The sequence below is a fragment of the Indicator indicator genome, chromosome 33 (genome assembly GCF_027791375.1).
Source record: "Indicator indicator isolate 239-I01 chromosome 33, UM_Iind_1.1, whole genome shotgun sequence".
NCBI lineage: Eukaryota > Metazoa > Chordata > Aves > Piciformes > Indicatoridae > Indicator > Indicator indicator.
In genome coordinates this window covers 5,828,874-5,848,017 of record NC_072042.1, presented here as the reverse complement: position 1 = coordinate 5,848,017, position 19,144 = coordinate 5,828,874, and the positions used below count along the sequence as shown (strand labels likewise).

Below are 19,144 nucleotides of genomic sequence, written 5' to 3'. Positions count from 1 at the left end.
ATGTGTTTGGTAAGGAATCTTCTGCGGGTTTTTCCATCATATAGGCACAAATGAAATTGAACTTGGAGTTGATGAGGAGGGCTTCATTTACCTGGCTTTTGAAGCACCTGAAAAGAATGACTCCTCTGAATTTATCTGGTCAAAGGACTACAAAGGACCACCAGATGCTGACAGAGTCCAGACTGAGGAGAAAGGCAATAAGTGAGTAGATCATGCACAGTGAGATAATGGAATCCTCAGAGCTCCTCTGCTCCAACCTTCCCACCATGCCCAGGGACACCTCTCAACTAGAATCAGTTGCTCAAGGCCTCATCCAGCCTTGCCCTGAGCGCCCCCAGGCAGGAGGCATCCACAGCCTCCCTGGGCAGCCTGTGCCAGAGTCTCACCACCCTTCTACTGAAGAACTTCTTCCTCAGCTCCAGTCTAACCCTGCTCTGCCTCAGCTTCAAACCATTCCCCCTTGGCCTGTCCCTGCAGCCTTCCCATAGGATCTCTCCAGGTATTAGAAGGCAGCTCTAAAGTTCCCTTGCTCCTCAATGTCACATATAAATGACAAAGAGCACCCTCTTGGGTGGCCCAGGTGTACAAATGCATTCTGTTACAGCAGACACTGGGTTTGAGGAAAATATTTTTTTTTAAATTATTATGGTTTTTAGATCTAAGCTTAAACTGAAAGACCCTTCAGAAAAGGATCTGGGGATCTATTCAGTGGAGGTCACAGATGTGGATGACGACATCTCTGCCAGCTGCAATTTAACAAAAGAAGGTAAGAACTAATAACTGACCAGAACAAAAATCTACTGGGCCAGAATTTGCTAAGATTGGATGTTTAGAGTCAAGTTTCCTGGAGAGGAACAGTAAGGGACTGAGTTCACTTTATGGGAATGACATCATTAGGAAGATGTTTCTCATTCCTTGAAGGCTTAGGGGTGGTTTCTTTTACAGTCCCCTAAGATTCCATGCTTCTGGAAGGTTGTTTTTCCATCACAGTTCAGATTTCACAGCTACACTATCCCAATGATTTCAAACTTCCCTACAATCAACACTGGATGCATAGATTCATAGACTGGGTTGGGTTGGAAGGGACCTCAAAGATCATCCAGTTCCAACCCCTCTGCCGTGGGCAGGGACACCTCCACTAGACCTCAAGGTCTCATCCAGGCTGGCCTTGAACACCTCCAGGGAGGGGGGCAACCAGGACCTCCTTGGGCAACCTGTTCCAGTGTCTCCCCACCCTCACTGGAAAGTATTTCTTCCAAGTTCCAGTCTCAGTCTCCCCTCCTCAAGCTTCAACCCAGCCCCTCTCATCCTGCAAGCCCTTGTCAAAAGACCCTTCACAACCTTTTCCAATCCTCCCCACCACCTGGTGTTTTCTCTTTATTATCTTCTCCTGGACGTAACTAAAGCTCATTAATAAACTCAATTAAACCAACAAAATGAATTTGGTTTGGCCCAGCTGTGCTAAGCTAAATGACTTCTTCTTTGCATTTCAGATCTGGAGAAGCTATTGAAACGCAGCCATGAAATCAGGAACCCCTGTAAGCTGGATCAGTGGGAAGCCACTGCTCTGTGTGTGGAGCCTGAAAGGGGAACCCTGGCACAACCCTGGCTGAGCCCAGGGCTGTGGCTTGCCTCTGTGAACTCCCCTCTGTGGTTCTCTTTGTTTTCCAGTGATCAAGCTGATATCTGGATGGAACATTGATGTTCTGGAGAAAGGAGAAGTGAGGCTGTGGTTGGAGGTTGAAAAGCTGTCACCAAATGCAGAGCTGCATTTAATCTTCAATGACAAGGAGCTTACAAGTACTCCAGTATGCCCTGTTTGGTTTGGGGTTCATTCTGTCTTACCTTCCCCCTGCTGAACACAGTTAGAGCAAGTGGGCATGTGTGCTGGCCAGGGAGGTCATGGTTGCCCCCTCCCTGGAGGTGTTCAAGGCCAGGTTGGATGAGACCTTGAGCAGCCTGGGCTGGTGGAGGTGTCCCTGCCCATGGCAGGGGGGTTGGAACTGGATGAGCTTTAAGGTCCTTTCCCACCCAAACCATTCTATGAATATATGGATTTTGATGTGTGGTTTTGGAAAACTCCAGGGCTTGGTTTTCCTGATTCTCAAGCTGTCCAGCCCTTGTGTGAAGCAAAGCTGCAGCACTGATGGTGTTATTTAAAGACAGTGTAAGGTTCCTCAGTGCTATGGCCATCAAAGCCTCCAGTGAACATCCCCTCCTTTCCCAGCTTTCCTCTTGTCCTACTGCCTCTGACAATCCTGCTGCCCTTCAGAGGGGAATTTTCTGCCCTCAAACCTCAGCCACTCATCACTCATCTGACACCACAAAGTCACCCTTGCAGCACAGGCAGCTTCATCTGGGATGCACAAACTCAGCTCACTTCAGTGGGTGCTATAGAAATGCCACAACGAGACAGGATCTGCTGCAAGGACAGGCTGAGGGAGCTGGGGGTGTTCTGACTGGAGAAGAGAAGGCTTCAGGGAGATCTTGCAGCAGCCTTTCAGTACCTGAAGGAGGCTACAAGAAGGCTGCAGAGGGACTGTTCCCAAAGGCCTGCAGGGACAGGATGAGGGGCAATGGTTTGAAATTAGAGAAGAGGAGATTTAGATTGGATGTTAGGGACAAGTTCTGCGCCATGAGGGTGCTGGAACGCTGCAACAGGTTGCCCAGGGAGGTGGTTAAAGCCCCATCCCCAGAGATATTCAAAGTCAGGCTGGACAAGGCTCTGAGCAAGCTGATCTATGGAGGATGTCCCTGCTGCCTGCAGGGGGGTTGGACTGGATGCCCTTTGGAGGTCCCTTCCAACCCAGACATTCTGGTTCTATTATTCTATTTCTTTGAACTGAGTACAGTTAAACCTCATACAGTCTAAGAGCAGTGAGGAAAGTGATTTATTCTCAGTCTGAGGCCCTGGAAATAGCACTGCACCATGTGTTACAGGGCACCCCAACCTTCTGATCCATAGAAAAAAACCTGCTTGAGCCTCTTCCTTGCCTTCCCATATCAAATTAATATTCTAACATTTAGAAAGCATTTGGAATGACAGGGCCAGAGGGGAGAACAGTTGAGAATGAAGAAAAACATAAATCATCCTCCTGTCAGTTAAATGCAGTGTGGCAATGCCCAGAGAACGCAGAGAGCAGCTAGAACAAAGGGAGAGGACTGGGCCAGGGGATTTCAGAGCTGTTATTGCCATGCTGGGGAGGTTTAAAGCAATGGTTAGCAAATTTCTTGAAGGCTTTGTCTCTTGCAAGAGCTGTCTTTTCTGCACTGGAGAGCTGACATGGTTATGGCTGATTACAAAATGTTTGTTGAGCTCTTTGTAAGGACAATATTTGCTCAGAGCAAACAAGGCAGTAAGGCAGAATGATGATGGCTGTGTTTAAGCACCTGACAGGTTTCAGGGTGTATGTGGAAAGGGTTCAGCAGTGTTTGCATGATGTTAGGAGGGTGGCAGTGTTAGTCCTCATCACCCAAATATGCAACTACATGCCACAGATCTGCAATTAAGTGCAGTGCTTCTGTTACAATGAACATCAGAGGGATTCTGGGAAGCTGAAAGGTCTCTAAGATCCAACAAGAATAAAGGTGCTGCGTTGTGTGGCTTTAACAGAAACTTTGTCCCAAAGAAAAGTTCTGCTGTAAGCAATCCTCTCCTGCCTCTACCCAAACCCTACTCTACCTCTACACAAATCCTACTCTACCTCTACACAGATCTATCCCTGTACACAAACAATAAGTGAACCCCAGGATATCATGGAATCACAGAATGGCTCAGGTTGGAAGGGACCTCAGAGACCATCTGCTCCAACCTCCCCACCATGCCCAGGGACACCTCTCAACTAAACTCAGCTGCTCAAGGCCTCATCCAGCCTGGCCTTGAACACCCCCAGGGAGGAGGCAGCCACAGCCTCCCTGGGCAGCCTGTGCCAGAGTTCCCCCACAGGACTGTAACACCTGAGTGTTGCAGTAGATGCTGTGCCAGGATCTGACCAATAGTTCCCCTGTGGGAAAAACATTCAGTTGGTTTTGTTTCCTTTGTTTTCCACAGACACATAAAATCAACTTTGTCAGAGAAAAAGGTCTCATAGAACTGATCATCCAGAACTTCTGTGATGATGATAAAGGGATGTACACAGCCCAGGTGCGAGATGGAAAGGCTAAAAACCACTTCACCCTTGTTCTTGTGGATGAATGTAAGTGGAAATTCAGGAGCAAATATAGACTGCCATGCTCAGTGGAAAGCTTTCCAGGCATTTAAGGCCTCAGAGTACTTCCAACAATTCTAATGGCACACTGGGAATGGGGAGAAGAAATTTCAGCACCCATTTAAAGCCCAGGAATCCTGTAAGAAATGATCTGCATTTCTCTTTAACATAAATTGAAGCTTCTGCTCATGTAAATTGGGTCTCTGATGATAAAAATGGGCTGCTAAAGGAAATTCCTAGTTACTAGCTCAGATGTTTTCCATATTATCCTGCTATGGCAAAGTGTCTGTGTCTTGGCAGTGCACAATGTGTTATTACATCCATCACTTATCCCAGGGCAGGATCAGGCTGCAAATTCAATGTAGTCAGCAAGTGGTTAATTGCATTACACTGAATGCAGTACAGAAACCAGTGCCAGCTGTACTGGAGGGCAAGTCCCTGCAGCAAAGAAAGCTGAACACGAAGCCTGAACAGTTTTACAGAGTGGTTCAGCACGTGTTGGGTGCAGGACATGAAATGAGTCTGATGAATTGTGCTGTGGAAGTGCTCATTTTTATTTACTGGCAATAAAGGGAGTAGAAATAACTGAAGTTAGGTGCAGTAAACCAGAGGTAAGCTCCATGCTCTCTGCCACTTTCTTTGTTTCTCACTTTGCAAAGATTTTCATCCCAGGGTTTCTAGCCCACTTTTTTTTTTTTCCCCAGTCAAACCTCCAGTTTCAATTCCTGAGGGGTCAGCTCTTCAAAGATTCCTTTCTTTCAGTGAAAAGAAACCTTAGGTTCTGAGCAATCCCCACAACGAAGGACTGATGGCACTGATCTGCTCAGGGCTCTCAGTGGGGACCAGGGGTAACTCATGCACTCATGTCTTAGAAATTAACATCACAGCTCTGAGGAGAAGACCTTCTGTGATCAGGAAGTTCTGAAGTGTTAACACTGAGAACTGATGGGAGGTTGCTGACTGTCACCACTGCTGTTCTCACAGGTTTTGATAGAGTTGCAAAGGAGGCTGACGCAAAGAGGAGAGAATGGAAGAAGAAGCAGGGTAAGATAAGCTGAAGGTTGAGGACTTGCCACGACTATGCCATGGGCAGGGACACCTCCTACTGGACCAGCTTGCTCAGGGCCACTTTCAACCTGGCTTTCAACACTTCCAGGCTTGGAACCTTCACAGCTTCTCTGGGCAACCTGTTCCAGTGCCTCACCACTCTCACAGGGAAGAATTTCTCCCCAATGTCTCACCTAAATCAAAGCCATTACCCCTCTTCCTCTCACTCCTTGCCTTTGTACAAAGTCCTTCCCCAACTCTCCTGGAGCTCCTTGAAACCTCTCTGGGCTGAACAACCTCAATGCTCTCATCCTGCCTTCACAGGAGAGGTGCTCCAGCCCTCTGATCATCTTCCTGGCCTCCTCTGGACCTGCTCTAACAGTTCCCTGTCATTTTTTATTGAGTCCAGAGCTGGACAGAGCTGGACATGGGAGTCCAGAGCTGGAGGTTGTACTCCAGGTAGGATCTCCCCAGAGCAGAATAGAAGGGGAGGTTCTTTAGATGCTTTTCAAAGAACCCTACATTGCACTTCCATTTTATTCCCCATCTTATATTCATGAATAGGGAAATTTATAAAAGCTTCAGAGAAAAAAAAATAATACCACAACTGGAAAGTTGATCTCCTTCTGGCAGGAATAAAAATACTCCCTTCAAAACAACTAGGCTGCAGGTCCAGAGGTGCTTAGGACAGATCACAGGGTATATAAAGTTTACCCTTCCAGAATCAGGAAGACATTCAGGCAGTAAAAGGCTTTTTTATTCCATGGCAATTCAGCTGGCAAATATCTATCAGCTCCTACAGGGGCTTGATGCAAAGCAATTCACAAAGGCCTGGTTAGGCAGCATCATTAAATATATTTTGGGACAGGATTCCTCCACAGAGCTGTTACCTACGGGCAGCACCGAAGCAGCCATCAGCAGGTGCTCTAAACCGGGTGCCTGCTGCCTGCAGAGGGAAGCACTGCAGGGATCCACCTCTAGATGGAAGCATTTCTGTAGGTAAGGCTCAGAGCTGCAGCAATCCATTGCTGAAAGACATTTCTGTTCTTTTCCAGGGCCACATTTCATAGAGAACTTGAAATGGAAGGTTACAGAGAACTGTGAAGTCCTCCTGACCTGCAAGGTAGGGCCAGCTACGTGATGCAGCTGCAGGCTGAATTCCTTTAGCACTGAATTTTAGATGTGAGTTTTAAGAGCAGGGGGTGAATAATGCTCACCCAATGCTCCTCTGTGGAGCAATGACAGCTAAGAGATGTTTGTCTTGGACAGAAATTTGGATCAAGAAGGAAGTTGCTGAGGTTCTGTAGCAATTCTGTAATGCAAGTGAAGTTTGGTAGTAGGAGGACAGCCAGGCAGGCAGAAATCAAATGTATTGGAGACTGACTTCTAAATGTTGGCTTCAAACAGGCAACAAACCTGAGGAAGGAGACCAGCTTCCAGTGGTTCTTCAACAAGAAAGCTCGAGCAGATGGTGTGTTTGACCCACAGACTGGGACAGGAACTCTTCTCATTAAAAAGGTGGGAAAAAAACCAACCAAACAAACAAAAGGCAGCTTTGAGGCTTTGGAGATCACATGAAAAACTATGGATTGGTTTTGTGACCATTCAATGTGCATCCTGGGTAGTGCCCACTAAAGGAAAGAGGTTGAATGAACAATGGGAAAAGCTCAAGAGAAGAAATTGTTTCACTTATGGTCAGATAGGATCACAAAACCATCAAGGTTGGCAAAGCCCTCAAAGATCATCCAATCCAAACACCAACCCAGCACCACTGTGACCACTAAACCATGTCCCCAAGTGCCATGGCCACAAGTGTTCTGCACATCTCCAGGGGTGGTGACTCCACCACCTCCCTGGGCATCCTGTTCCAATGCCTGACCACTCTTGCAGCAAAGAATTTTTTCCTAATCTCCAACCTAAACCTCCCCTGGCACAACTTCAGGTCATTTCCTCTTGTTCTATCACCTGATATTAGAGAGACCAACCCCCACCTCACTCCATCCTCCTTTCAGGGAGTTGTAAAGAGCATGAGGTCTCTCCTTAGCCTTCTCCAGACTAAGCAAGCCCAGCTCCCTCAGGCACTGAACAGATCTTAAGTAGCAGTAAGATATTGACAGGGAGTGGCTGCAAACAGGTCTTGAGTGGCTAAAAAGAGCAGCCTGAGTTTTCCAGGTGTTCTGATCAGGACTGGTGGCCTGTTCTGGAGGTGAACTTTAGTAATAAGAAATAAAGAATAAATTACTGTGCTCATTACAGAGGTAACTGGACAAAGCTAAATTCCTTGGGAGGGAAGAGGAAAATCCCAGCCATTCCCTCATTTTCCAGATCCTGTCCTATTCCAATGCTGTGTGACATTCTGCTGGGGGGGGATGGGATTTGGGTTGAGGTTTTGTTGGGGTTTTTTAATAAATATTCCATATTTCTTTGCTAGATAACCAAAGCAGATGAGGGCCAATACAAAGCAGTTGTCTCAGATGAGCGAGGAGAGGACTACACCCAACTTGATCTCACAAAAGGAGGTAAGAGAGCCTTGCATCAGGCAGTACCACACATTCACACCCCTGCCTGGGGTTAAATGGGGATTTAAAACCACATTTCCTAACTTCCTACCAAATCCACCTGGATGTGTTCCTGTGTGACCTGCCCTGGGTGCTCCTGACTTGGCAAGGGGATTGGACTTGATCTCCAGAGGTCCCTTCCAACCCCTACCAGTCTATGATTCTGTGATTCCATAATTCTGTCCATGCCACACCTCATTTGGTTTTCAATCCTGGAAGTTCAGCCAGCTCTTCAAAGCATCAGGAGAACAAACTTCCACTTCCACTCTACAACTCCCACCAGTGCCAAACATTCTAGGCTGAGTTAGGATGACAGAAGAGTTGTTAAAGACAACAGCAAGTGGAAAAGCAGTTCCATGTTACTGCAGATTCCTGCTCCACAGTTCAGTGTTCTGAAAATGCTCTGGAAATTGGCAAATAAATCTGCAGGTCTGCCATTCTGCTGTCATTTCCATACAGAGTCCTTCCTCAGGCTGGGACTGTGTCATAAATCCTGTCAAGCAGCACAGATGAGAGCTCAGTAGTGCTACAGCCACTTTGGCTCCACATCAGTCAAAAGATTCTGCTTCCCAAGATTAAATCCTACCCTGACATCTGGAATCCATCATTTAAAGCTGAGACATAAATCTGCTCTCTGAGAGGCAGTCTGTTACACACATGGAGTGCTAAGGAAGTGAGAGGCAGCTAAATTTAGTAAGAAATGCCCAGCATCTAAAAATAAATTAGTCAGTGGCAAAAACTCCATTCCCAGTGAGCTTCACAAGAGAAAAAGATTAACTCCAGCTCTAACACATTCTAAACATAATGAAATTAACCTGGCAGACCAGATGTGACTTAGAATCCTGAATGGTTTAGGTTGGAAGGGACCTCCAAAGGTCATCCAGTCCAACCCCCCTGCAGTCAGCAGGGACATACTTCAGATCAGAGCCTTATTGAACCTGACCTTGAATATCTCCTGGGATGGGGCCTCAACTACCTCCCTGGGCAACCTACTGCAGTGTTCCAGCATCATCATGGTGCAAAACTTGTTCCTCACAGCCAATCCAAATCTGCTCTGCTCTCGTTTCAAACCATAGCCCCTGGTCCTGTCCCTGCAGGCCTTTGGGATCAGTCCCTCTGCAGCCTTCTTGTAGCCCCTTCAGGTACTGGCAGGCTGCTCTAAGGTCCCCCTGGAGCCTTCTCTTCTCCAGGCTGAACACCCCCAGCTCCCTCAGCCTGTCCTCCTAGCAGAGCTGCTCCATTAGGCCTAGGTCCTTCCTTTGCTGAGGGCTCCAGAACTGGATGCAGTTCTCCAGGTGAGGTCTCAACAGAGCAGAGAGGCAGAATCTTCTCTCTCCATCTCTGACCACACTGCTTTTGATGCAGCCCAGGCTACCATTGGCCTTCTGGGATGCAACCTCACACTGTTCGCTCATGTCCAGCTTCTCATCCACCAGAACCCCCAAGTTCTTTTCTGCAGAGCTGCTCCCAATCTCATCATCCCCCAGCCTGGCTTGATATCTAGGATTGCCCCAACATAAGTGCGAGACCTACCTTTTGCTAACTATTGTATTTATGGACACAAATCTTTCTGTCTTTGCAGCCTTTGAAGACCTTCTGAAGGAGCTGTGCAGGATCAGTGGTATGTCATTGTCTCACCAGCTGACCCAGTAGCAGTGGTAGGGGGGAAAGGTTGGGTGCCACAATCAGAGCAAACTGCTCAGGAGCTGGGTTTGGATCAAGGGCAATGCCACCAATTTCCTTTAGTGTTAGAAGCCCCTTCAAACTCTCAAGAGGGTGGTCAGGAAATAAACTGAGGGACATAAAACTCTCTGCACTTACAAATGAATTCTGTGACAGTTTGATGCCAGCAGGCTCCTTGTCAACTCACTTGCAATGTGAATTGGGGAAGCTGTACTCTTTCTGTCTGAGACCTAGGTCTCTAGAAGAGATTGTGACATTCTTCTACCAGCTGCTAAAAGATTCAGGGTCTTCAGGAGGCAAAATCTCACCCAGCTTTCAGCTAGCCATGCTCTCCATTGAGAAATGGTGACAGGTTGCCTGGGATTTCGTGTGCGCAACATGCAAAACCGAGTCTTCTCGAACATCCTCCTCAATTTCATTCTTTCCTTTACACTGTCAGCTCTTTCTGCCACACCTCTGAAAATTCAGCCCACGGAAGAAGGCATCAAAATCTACACAGATGTGAAGTACTTCACAGACTACATGAAAACCACCTGGTATCACAAGTAAGGCCCCACAAGATATTTGCAAGGCTTCTGGAGTACTGTTGCTTGTAATTGTTTATCATCAAAATTAAACATCCTGGGCCTAAGCTGTGGCTTTTTAAGGTAATAGAAGGAACAATGGATACCAGCTAGAATCCAGGAGGTTCCAACTCAACATGAGGAGAAAATTCTTTACTGTGAGGGTGCTGGATCCCTGGAGCAGGCTGCCCAGAGAGGTTGTGGAGTCTCCTTCTCTGGAGCCTTTCCAAACCCACCTGGATGTGTTCCTGTGTGACCTGCCCTGGGTGCTCTTGCTTTGACAGAGGGGTTGGACTGGATGATCTCTGGAGGTCCCTTCCAACCCCCACCATTCTGTGATTCTGTGAGTTGCAGAGCTCTGGCAAACTGCCTACAAGCACAGGCAGATGCCTCATGGGATTTTGAAGAGTGACTGAGTACTTAATTGTCCATAAAATTAACAGTGAGGTCCTGACTCCCACTCTCTTATTCTAAGCAGTTTAGGTCTGAAAAGTAAAACAAAAAAGTGAGTGCTCCGGTTTCTGCAGCTCTGCTAAGCCCTCCTGGGATGATATCATTTGTTTATCTAGGGAGAAAAAACTGGAAAGCCGTGACAGGCTGAAAGCTGGGAGCACAATGAACCAGGTCTGGCTTCACATACTGAACCCAACAGATGCAGATAAGGGAAAATACACCCTGGAGTTATTTGATGGGAACAGCTCTCACAAGCTCTCAACTGACTTGTCTGGACAAGGTAAGCTGAGCCAGGTAATGCTGGGAGGTACTAAGAGTGAGCTATAGCTGAGCTGCTTTCCAAGATTCCTTCAAATCATGGCCAGTGATTCCTCTCCCCTGGAGCCATGCTATGGAATTAGGTGAAGAAAGACAGTGAAGTGCCCAGAGAAGTCAGAGGAGACATGGGGACAGGCAAAGTGGGCAGCAAAAAGCAGGGAAGCCTCTAGAGAGCCTGGCTGCCACAGCCACAGTCTGAAGCACTGCTGGGAAATGGAGGAGTTGCAGGGCAGCTGCTTCTGGGAGCAACAGAGCCTACAGGTGACATCCTGGAAAGCAGAATGTGGCTTTTGGGTCACAAAGGTTTTTCAAGACTGTTCTAAGATGGAGTTTTATTCCTCCACTGGACTTCTCATTGGAAAGGAAATACTGTATTCCTCTCTTACGGGGAATGACTGAGACCTGGGCTGTTTACTCTGGAGAAGAGGACGCTGAGAGGGGACCTTACCAATGCCTAGAACTATCTGCAGGGTGGCTGTCAGGAGGATGGAGCCAGGCTCTTTTCAGTGATACCCAGTGACAGGATGAGGGGCAATGCACATAAACTCAATCACAGGAAATTCCATCTTAGAATGAGAAGAAACTTCTTTGGTGTGAGGCTGCTGGAGCCCTGCCCAGAGAGGTTGTAGAGTCTCCTTCTCTGGAGGTTTTCCTGGATGTGTTCCTGTGTGACCCGCCCTAAACAGTCCTGCTTTGCAGGGGAAGTTGGGCTTGGTGATCTCTGGAGTTCCCTTCCAACCCCTAGCATTCTAAATTCTATATTCTATATCTCTCTTCTTTCAGCAGTATGTAAGCACAGCTCTACTTGCTGAAGGCAGCTGTAGGTGCTGTCTAGATGACCATTACAGATGCCTGTGTGCACTGCCTCCTGTAATTCCAGCACTGATGCATTAGGTTAAATCTGCTAAGATTCAATAAATGGCAACTTTCACTGAAGCCTCTTCCTTCCTTACAGCCTTTGAAGATGCCCTGGCTGAGCACAGAAGGCTGAAGTAAGTCCCTGTGTAAATATTTTGACAGCTAAATCTATTTTGAGTGTAATTTTCTGTACTGAGAATACAGAGTAAGAAAGAAAGCCACTAGAATATTTTTTCTCTCTCTCTCATTTTCAGGGAAGCAGCAATAGCAGAGAAGTGTAAGTAAATTAATTTCCTTCCTTCTGGGGAACAAGGCCAAGTGCTAACTAGAACTCAAAGGTCATGTTTGTTATATTTGTTCATTCCCAGATCGTGCCAGAGTTGTGCAAGGTCTGCCAGATGTTGCCACCATCATGGAGGACAAGGTAATATTGGACACAGAAGAATAACTGAGGAGAACTGTTTTCCCCTCCTGTATGTTCCCATAGCTTTTCTGAGCTACTGCAATGGCCAGAGGTGTGAAGTGGTGCCATCCACATTACCTCTATCAGCCCCCTACACTCTTGGAGGTGCTTTCAAACATGCTCTTTGTGGCACAGAAATCCCTTTCTGGCAGGTTTTGGATGTTACTGCTTCCCAGGTCTATTTCACAGCCAGATCCTTTTGTTGTCTTCCCATTTCATGTGATTGGACTAAGGGTTTGAAGTGCTGGATCTGGTTTTCCCATCACACCAACTTGCTGCTTACACCTGTGAGTCAGATTCCCCCCCACTGGTACACAGGCAGAGTGAAAATCCTGTCAAGAGACAGCACACTCACATTGTGCCTGTTTAAGTGTCACTTTACAGGATCCCTTCAGCTATTAGAAGACAGCTCTAAGGTCCCCCTGGAGCCTCCTCTTCTCCAGGCTGAACACCCCCAGTTCCCTCAGCCTATCCTCATAGCAGAGGTGCTCCAGCCCTTGGATCATCTTTGTGGGCTCTCCTGGACTCACTCCAGCAGCTCTGTGTCCTTCCTCATTTCTATCTTCATAACCTCTTTCTGCTTTGTTTTACAACAGACCCTGTGTTTAACCTGCTGTGTATCTGGAGATCCCTACCCAGAAATCACTTGGTTCAAAAATGATAAGGTTATTGTCTTCAAGGACCGCTACAAGCTGGAGGTGAAGGGGTCAGTTGTCACCATCACCATAGAGAAAGTCTGCAATGAAGACACAGGAAAGTACAGCATCTATGTCAAGAATAAATATGGCTCTGAAACAGGGCAGGTTACTATCAGTGTCTATAAGCATGGAGAGATCCCAGTGGGGATGGAAGAGGAGGAAGTTGCAGGTGGGATGATAATGAAAAAGCCTAAATAAATTCAGTCAGCCTCAGTGAGCTGGAAATGAATTGAACTCCTGCTGCTGCTTTGCAGTGCCTCTGCCCTAAGGCTCAGGCTCCTGTCTCTGCTTTTATTTCAGTAATATTGAAGAATTTTCATTGTGGCAGCTGTTAGAAAAGAATTCTGCTGTGGACAAGTGTGTGTGCACAAGTGTGCATGGACAGGTGTGTGTGCACCTCCCCACCTTCCAGAGGAGCTCTCTCCCAGTCCAGCTGTGTGGGCAATGACAGAGGATTCCCCTCTGGCAGGTGGGCTCTCAGTGGAGTGTTTCTGTATCAACCCCTCCCTGTAGCTGATTCTCCTGTAGCTGACAATTGTGTGTGTTGCTGTTAAACTCACACCTTTGGTGGCATCTCAGTGTGCTTGTCAATAAATCCATCTGGAATCCTGCTGGCTTCTGTATGTTTGGGGAGTAGTTTTCCTGAGCTCTGTGCTGAACCAGGGCCTTGAAGGAGGAACCTAAGGGACACAGGAAGAAAACAAGGCAGTGAGGAACATGCTCAGCTTCAGGGGAACAACCCCAGCTCCCTCAGCCTATCCTTGTAGCAGAGGTGCTCCAGCTCCTTGATCATTTTTCTGGCCCTGCTCTAGACCCAATCCATCAGGTCTATGTCCTTGAGTAACTCCAGTATCAACCTGGACCTGTCAGAGCCATGTGTGGAACACCCTACATACAAATAAAGAAAGCCTCAGGTACTATCAGTACCACTCCCTCACTACTCAGCTATTATCACATCTGAATGGAATTCCAGAACTGGCTCTTTGGATGGGAATCTTCTTTAAAATTAAATGCTAAAAAAAAAGGATTGTGAACTGGTAAGAGAAAGTTCAGCAATTCTATTACACTAGAAGAATTACTGACTGGGATGGAGTAATAAAAGTTAGCTTGGAGAGGTCACCTACCCCTCGGGTAGCCTTTACTTGAATTAAGAAACATCACTGCACGACACAAAATCCAATGAATGTCTTCCAAAATCCACAGTTATGTTTGCACAGACAGCAAGGAGCACCTCTCCTGTGAGGGCAGGCTGGGACAGTTGGGGTTGTTCAGCCTGGAGAAGAGAAGGCTCCAGAGAGACCTAACAGCAGCCTTCCAGGATCTGAAGGGGGCTACAGGAGAGCTGGGGAGGGACTTGTGACAAAGGTATGGAGTGAGAGGATGAAAGGTAATTGCTTCAGACTGGAAGAAGCTGGATTGGGATGACGCATTAGGAAGAAATTCTTCCCCATGAGGGTGGTGAGGCACTGGAACAGGCTACCCAGAGAAGTTGTGAAGGCTTTAAGCTTGGAAGGGTTCAAAGTCAGGTTAGATGTTGTCTTGAGAGGTTACCCAGGGAGGCTGTGGATGTCGCCTCCCTGGAGGTGTTCAAGGTCAGGTTGGATGAGGCCTTGAGCAAGCTGGGCTGGTGGGAGGTGTCCCTGCCCATGGCAGGGGGGTTGGAAGTGGATGATCTTTAAGGTCCCTTCCAACCCAACCCATTCTATGAATCTATGAATTCTTGGTGCAGCTGTTGAGAAGAAAAATAACTCATCCTATTTACCTACTTCATTGCAGTCTCCAGGCTATGTCCCATGGTTTCCTTTATGTTTAATTTTCCATGTATGCATTGATTATTAACAAGAGTTAGTAAAGAATTGGTTCTAGGTGCACATTACTGACATCTGCTGGATAAAGCCCCAGCTGCCTGCCCCATTCCAATAGGATTTTCCCTGTTCTCAAGCAATTGGAGGTCCACAATGTGGGGAGAAATAGCTGTGGACTTTATTTTAAGTCCAAGTGCCCAGAATAGAGAACAATGTGAGAATTAAGCAGTTCCTTGCCTCCCACCTATTGTGAATTGGGTTATTTTGTCTGAAGAATTCTATCCAAAGCACAGAAAATCTCAAAACCAGAAGCTGTTAACAGAATGAAAACCAATCAACCTATGCAACATTTTACAGTTACCTGAGGTCAGTAACCCCCCCCATAAACACAACACCCCAAGCTGGCTGGTCAAAGCAGAATGAACTAGAGGTTATGATCATTAAGAACAAATAAATGATTAATAATTGTTACCTCACAGCTAATAATTAACCAATCATCTCACAACTTGGGCTGGCCTCTCCCTTTCCATAAATATCATGGGAAGGACCAGGGAGAGGCCTTGCTCTGCTTGTAGCACCACTGCCCTCATCATCCACCATGGCATTCAATGGGACCTGGCAGGTCTATGCTCAGGAGAACCTTGAAGCCTTCCTGAAGGTTCTTGGTAAGTGTCTCATTACCTTTGAAATAATCTGCTCAAGCTGCAAGGCAGCCTTTGCATGACATCTTTGGTTGCATTGCTGTATTTGAGAACCTTTCCAATCAAGAAGCTGCTTCTCATATCCAGCCTAAACCTCCCCTGGTACAGCTGGAGGCCATTTGCTCTCATCACTTGGTACATGGGAGAACAGACCAAGCCCCATCTGGCTCCTATCTCATTTTAGGAACATGTAGAGAGTGAGGTCTCCCCTCAGCTTCCTTTTCTCCACACTAAACAACCCCAGCCCAAATGCTCACCTAGAGCTCACAATCCCACCACTGCTGCTAAGCCACTGCCACTAGGCCACAGCCCTTAGCACCACAAGGGACATGGTGATAAGGATGAGAGGGGATGGATTGAAGCTTGAGGAGGGGAGATTTAGACTGGAGATTAGGAAGAAATTCTTTACAGTGTGGGTGGTGAGACACTGGAGCAGGTTGCCCAGGGAGGAGGGAGATTCCCCATCCCTGGAACCATTCATTGCAGGTCAGGTGGTTTGGGGCTCTGAGCAACCTGCTCTAGCTGCAGATGTCCCTGCTGACTGTGGGGGGGTTGCCTCTCTGGGTTGCAACCTGGGACAGAGTCTCACCATCCTCAGAGTAAAACATTTCTTCCTTCTCTCCAGTGTAAATCTCCCTCTTTCAGTTCAAACCATCACCCCTTGTCCTGGCACAACAGGCTCTGCTCAGAAGTCTGTCCCCAGCTTTCTTTTTCACTCATTTAAGTACTGAAAGACCATTAAGGAGGTCTCCATGGAACTTTTTCTTTCCCAGGCTGAACAATCCACTAAATCCATTTTCATTTCAAGTTGTGGATCTTCTCTCCTTTTCCTGATGCCCATTCTCTGCTGGGGAGGGATCACTAGGTGACACAGCAACTGCTGGAGTTTAGCCCCAGACATGGGCTACAGGCAGACACCAACTCCTTGCTTGCTAACCAAAGAAGTTCTTTGTTTTGCCCTTTTTTACAGCACTGCCAGATGACATTATCAAAATGGCCAAAGATATTAAACCCATTGTAGAAATACAACAGAAAGGAAATGACTTTGTTGTGATATCCAAAACACCCAAACAATCTATAACCAACTCCTTCACACTGGGAAAAGAGGCTGAGATCACAACTTTGGATGGCAGGAAGATGAAGGTAATTTGTTTCAGGACCAGGGGCATCTCTTCAGTTATCCTCATATTTCAGTTTCTTTATACAGATGAAACTTGGCTGTTCCTATTTCCGTTATTTCACATTTCTATCAGTCCAACAAACATAAATCTTTTTTCTAAACCTGGCCTTGAATACCTCCAGGGAGGAGGCAGCCACAGCCTCCCTGGGCAACCTGTTCCAGAGTCTCACCACCCTTATACTGAAGGTCTTCTCCCTCAGCTCCAGTCTCACCCTGCTCTCCCTCAGTTTCAAACCATTCCCCCTTGTCCTGTCTCTGGACACCCTCATGAAAAGTCCCTCTGCAGCCTTCCTGTAAGATCCCTTCAGCTACTGGAAGGCAGCTCTAAGGTCCCCCTGGAATCTTCTCCAGGCTGAATAACCCCAGCTCCCTCAGCCTATCCTCACAGCAGAACTTCCATCTTATGTTCAAGATGTTTTCTCCTGTTTAAATCTGCTCCAACAGTGCACTGTGAACATGGTAGATGGGAAGCTTGTCTCCAAGTCAGACAAATTTTCTCATGAACAAGAAGTTAAAGGAAATGAAATGGTGGAGGTAAGTGCTAGAATATCATGGCACAGCAAGAAAAATGCTGAAGGGGAAAAAAAATATCCTGCATTGATTAGCTCTTACCTTCAACACATCCTGGCCCCCACAACACTGCATTGCCCACAGAATTCTTCATCATCTCCAGATACAGGAGTTCAGTGTTGCAAGCTAACCACAGTTAGTAGAAATCACTATCAACATCCCTTAATATTCCTGCTTACTAAAATCAGCTGCCTCAGATGACTCTCCTTTAAATGTTGCTCATATATCTAAGGCATCCTGCTCAGCAAATCTTTTTATTAATTACTACTCTGGGGATAATTTTAGGCACTGAAGTGTGAAGGGCTTTAGCTGCTGAGCATGTTGCAGAAAGACTCCTTACAGCATCATAGACTCACAGAATTGTTCAGGCTGGAAAAGCCCTTGAAGATCATCCAGTCCAACCATTAACCCAACACTCCCAAGCCTGCTGCTAAACCATAGCCCTCAGCACAGCTACAAGGCTTTCAAATCCTTCCAGGGATGGGGACTCCACCACCACCACTCTGGGCAGCCTGTTCCAGGGCCTGACAACCCCTTCAGTCAAGGAATCGTTCCTCATGTCCAACCTAAACCACCCCTGGCACAACTTAGGGCCACTTCCTCTCACTCTGATATCAATTCCCTGATATATTTTCTTGTGGGATAAAATGGATTCACACATGAATTACAGAAACCTCTAGCTGTAAATAGGCTTCCTGAAGTCTAAATGAATAATAAGCCCTGCATATTTATCTTCTACAGACTATCACTGTTGGTGGAGTATCACTGGTCAGAAGAAGCAAGAAAGTTTGAAGACAGCTCACTTTTTTCTTGTACCACCTTTCTGTACCCAAAATAAAGTGCACTTTGCACAGGCTGTGATCTTTCTCTAAAAAAAAAAAAAAAAAAAACACAAACAAACAAAACCCAGTAAAGAATAACTCTGATTTCTCCTCCCCTTTCACACACACATCACTTCCCATAAGATCAACAGAAGAGAAATCAAGACACTGGTAAGACTCAGGGAGAGGCTGCTTTAAGGCATCTGTGCCACAAAACAAAATAAACTAAACTTAAAAAAAAAAAAAAAAAAAACACGTAAGAGCTGCTTGGAAGTTGCTGGGTAACTGCTAACCACACAGTGAAACACTACCAAGCAGCCTCCAGCAACAAATTCACAGAACACTGCCAGTCTTCAGCAACTAAATGTTGCATCAGTAAGTTGTAGGATACAAAATAAGAGACATCACAAGTTTGTTTCTAAACTGTCACAGAGATTATTCATTACCAGCAGCACTTCGCTCCTAAAGCCTGGTACAGTCGTTTGATACAGTATCTGCCATCAGTCCGGGGCCTCTCACCACAAGGATGTGGAGGTGCTGGAGCAGGTCCAGAAAAGGGCAATGAAGATGGGGAAGGGTCTGGAGAACAGGGCTGGGGACAAGCAGCTGAGGGAACTGAGAGTATTCAGCCTGGAGGAAAAGGAGGCTGAGGGCAGACCTTCTGCCTCCCTGAAAGGACCTTCTTCTGCCATCTTAGATTTAGTTGAAATATTCAGTGCAATTCTTATGTGAATCAGTCAAAACCCGAAGGATTTTGATCAGATGGCAAACTTCTCCCCATTGCCCAAAGTAATTGATCATTCCTGGATGACAAACCCATCAAGGTCTGGGTTGGGCAATAGCACTGGATCCACTCTCCCACAACACTGAGTAAGTAATTCTGCAAAGGGCTTCACAGCAATATTTATAATCTCAATTGGATCGTGCTCAAAACTCTTCATTTCCAATTCAGAAAGCTCTGAACAGGTAATCCTGGCAGACAGGATTTCTACCCATCACCAAACTGCACTCCTTGGCGTTCCCATTGTTTTTCAGGATGTCTACAGACTGCTCTGGTGGGAGGTGTCCCTGCCCATGGCAGAGGGGTTGCAATTAGATGATTTTCAAGGTCCCTTCCAACTCAAGCCGTTCTATGACCCTCACAGGGCATCCTAGGGCCTGCCGCTGAGTCAGTTCGTTGTGCTGGCCGACCGCACAGCAGCGAGTCACGGCGCCCAG

General features: G+C 46.7%; 2 protein-coding genes across 2 annotated transcripts in view; both read left to right on the top strand.

Moving 5' to 3' along the window:
* The window catches only part of MYOM3 (myomesin 3), a 30,744-nt gene extending 17,697 nt beyond the window's left edge, over positions 1 to 13,047 (top strand). Inside the window, exons 22-37 of the mRNA XM_054395255.1 lie at positions 45 to 201; positions 657 to 766; positions 1,494 to 1,538; positions 1,672 to 1,808; positions 4,052 to 4,196; positions 5,193 to 5,252; positions 6,311 to 6,378; positions 6,663 to 6,773; positions 7,687 to 7,774; positions 9,396 to 9,434; positions 9,936 to 10,041; positions 10,629 to 10,792; positions 11,786 to 11,822; positions 11,943 to 11,965; positions 12,057 to 12,112; positions 12,748 to 13,047. Coding sequence (XP_054251230.1) covers positions 45 to 201; positions 657 to 766; positions 1,494 to 1,538; positions 1,672 to 1,808; positions 4,052 to 4,196; positions 5,193 to 5,252; positions 6,311 to 6,378; positions 6,663 to 6,773; positions 7,687 to 7,774; positions 9,396 to 9,434; positions 9,936 to 10,041; positions 10,629 to 10,792; positions 11,786 to 11,822; positions 11,943 to 11,965; positions 12,057 to 12,112; positions 12,748 to 13,047 — 1,646 coding nt within the window. The remainder of the gene's footprint in view (positions 1 to 44; positions 202 to 656; positions 767 to 1,493; positions 1,539 to 1,671; positions 1,809 to 4,051; positions 4,197 to 5,192; positions 5,253 to 6,310; positions 6,379 to 6,662; positions 6,774 to 7,686; positions 7,775 to 9,395; positions 9,435 to 9,935; positions 10,042 to 10,628; positions 10,793 to 11,785; positions 11,823 to 11,942; positions 11,966 to 12,056; positions 12,113 to 12,747) is intronic.
* Positions 13,048 to 15,217: 2,170 nt separating this feature from the next.
* Positions 15,218 to 17,949, top strand: LOC128977759 (fatty acid-binding protein, liver-like). Its single transcript, XM_054395433.1, has 4 exons — positions 15,218 to 15,319; positions 16,326 to 16,498; positions 16,980 to 17,069; positions 17,847 to 17,949. The coding sequence occupies exons 1-4, from the start codon at positions 15,253 to 15,255 to the stop codon at positions 17,895 to 17,897; spliced, it is 381 nt and encodes a 126-aa protein (XP_054251408.1). The 5' UTR covers positions 15,218 to 15,252; the 3' UTR covers positions 17,898 to 17,949.
* The last annotated feature ends 1,195 nt before the right edge of the window (positions 17,950 to 19,144 follow it).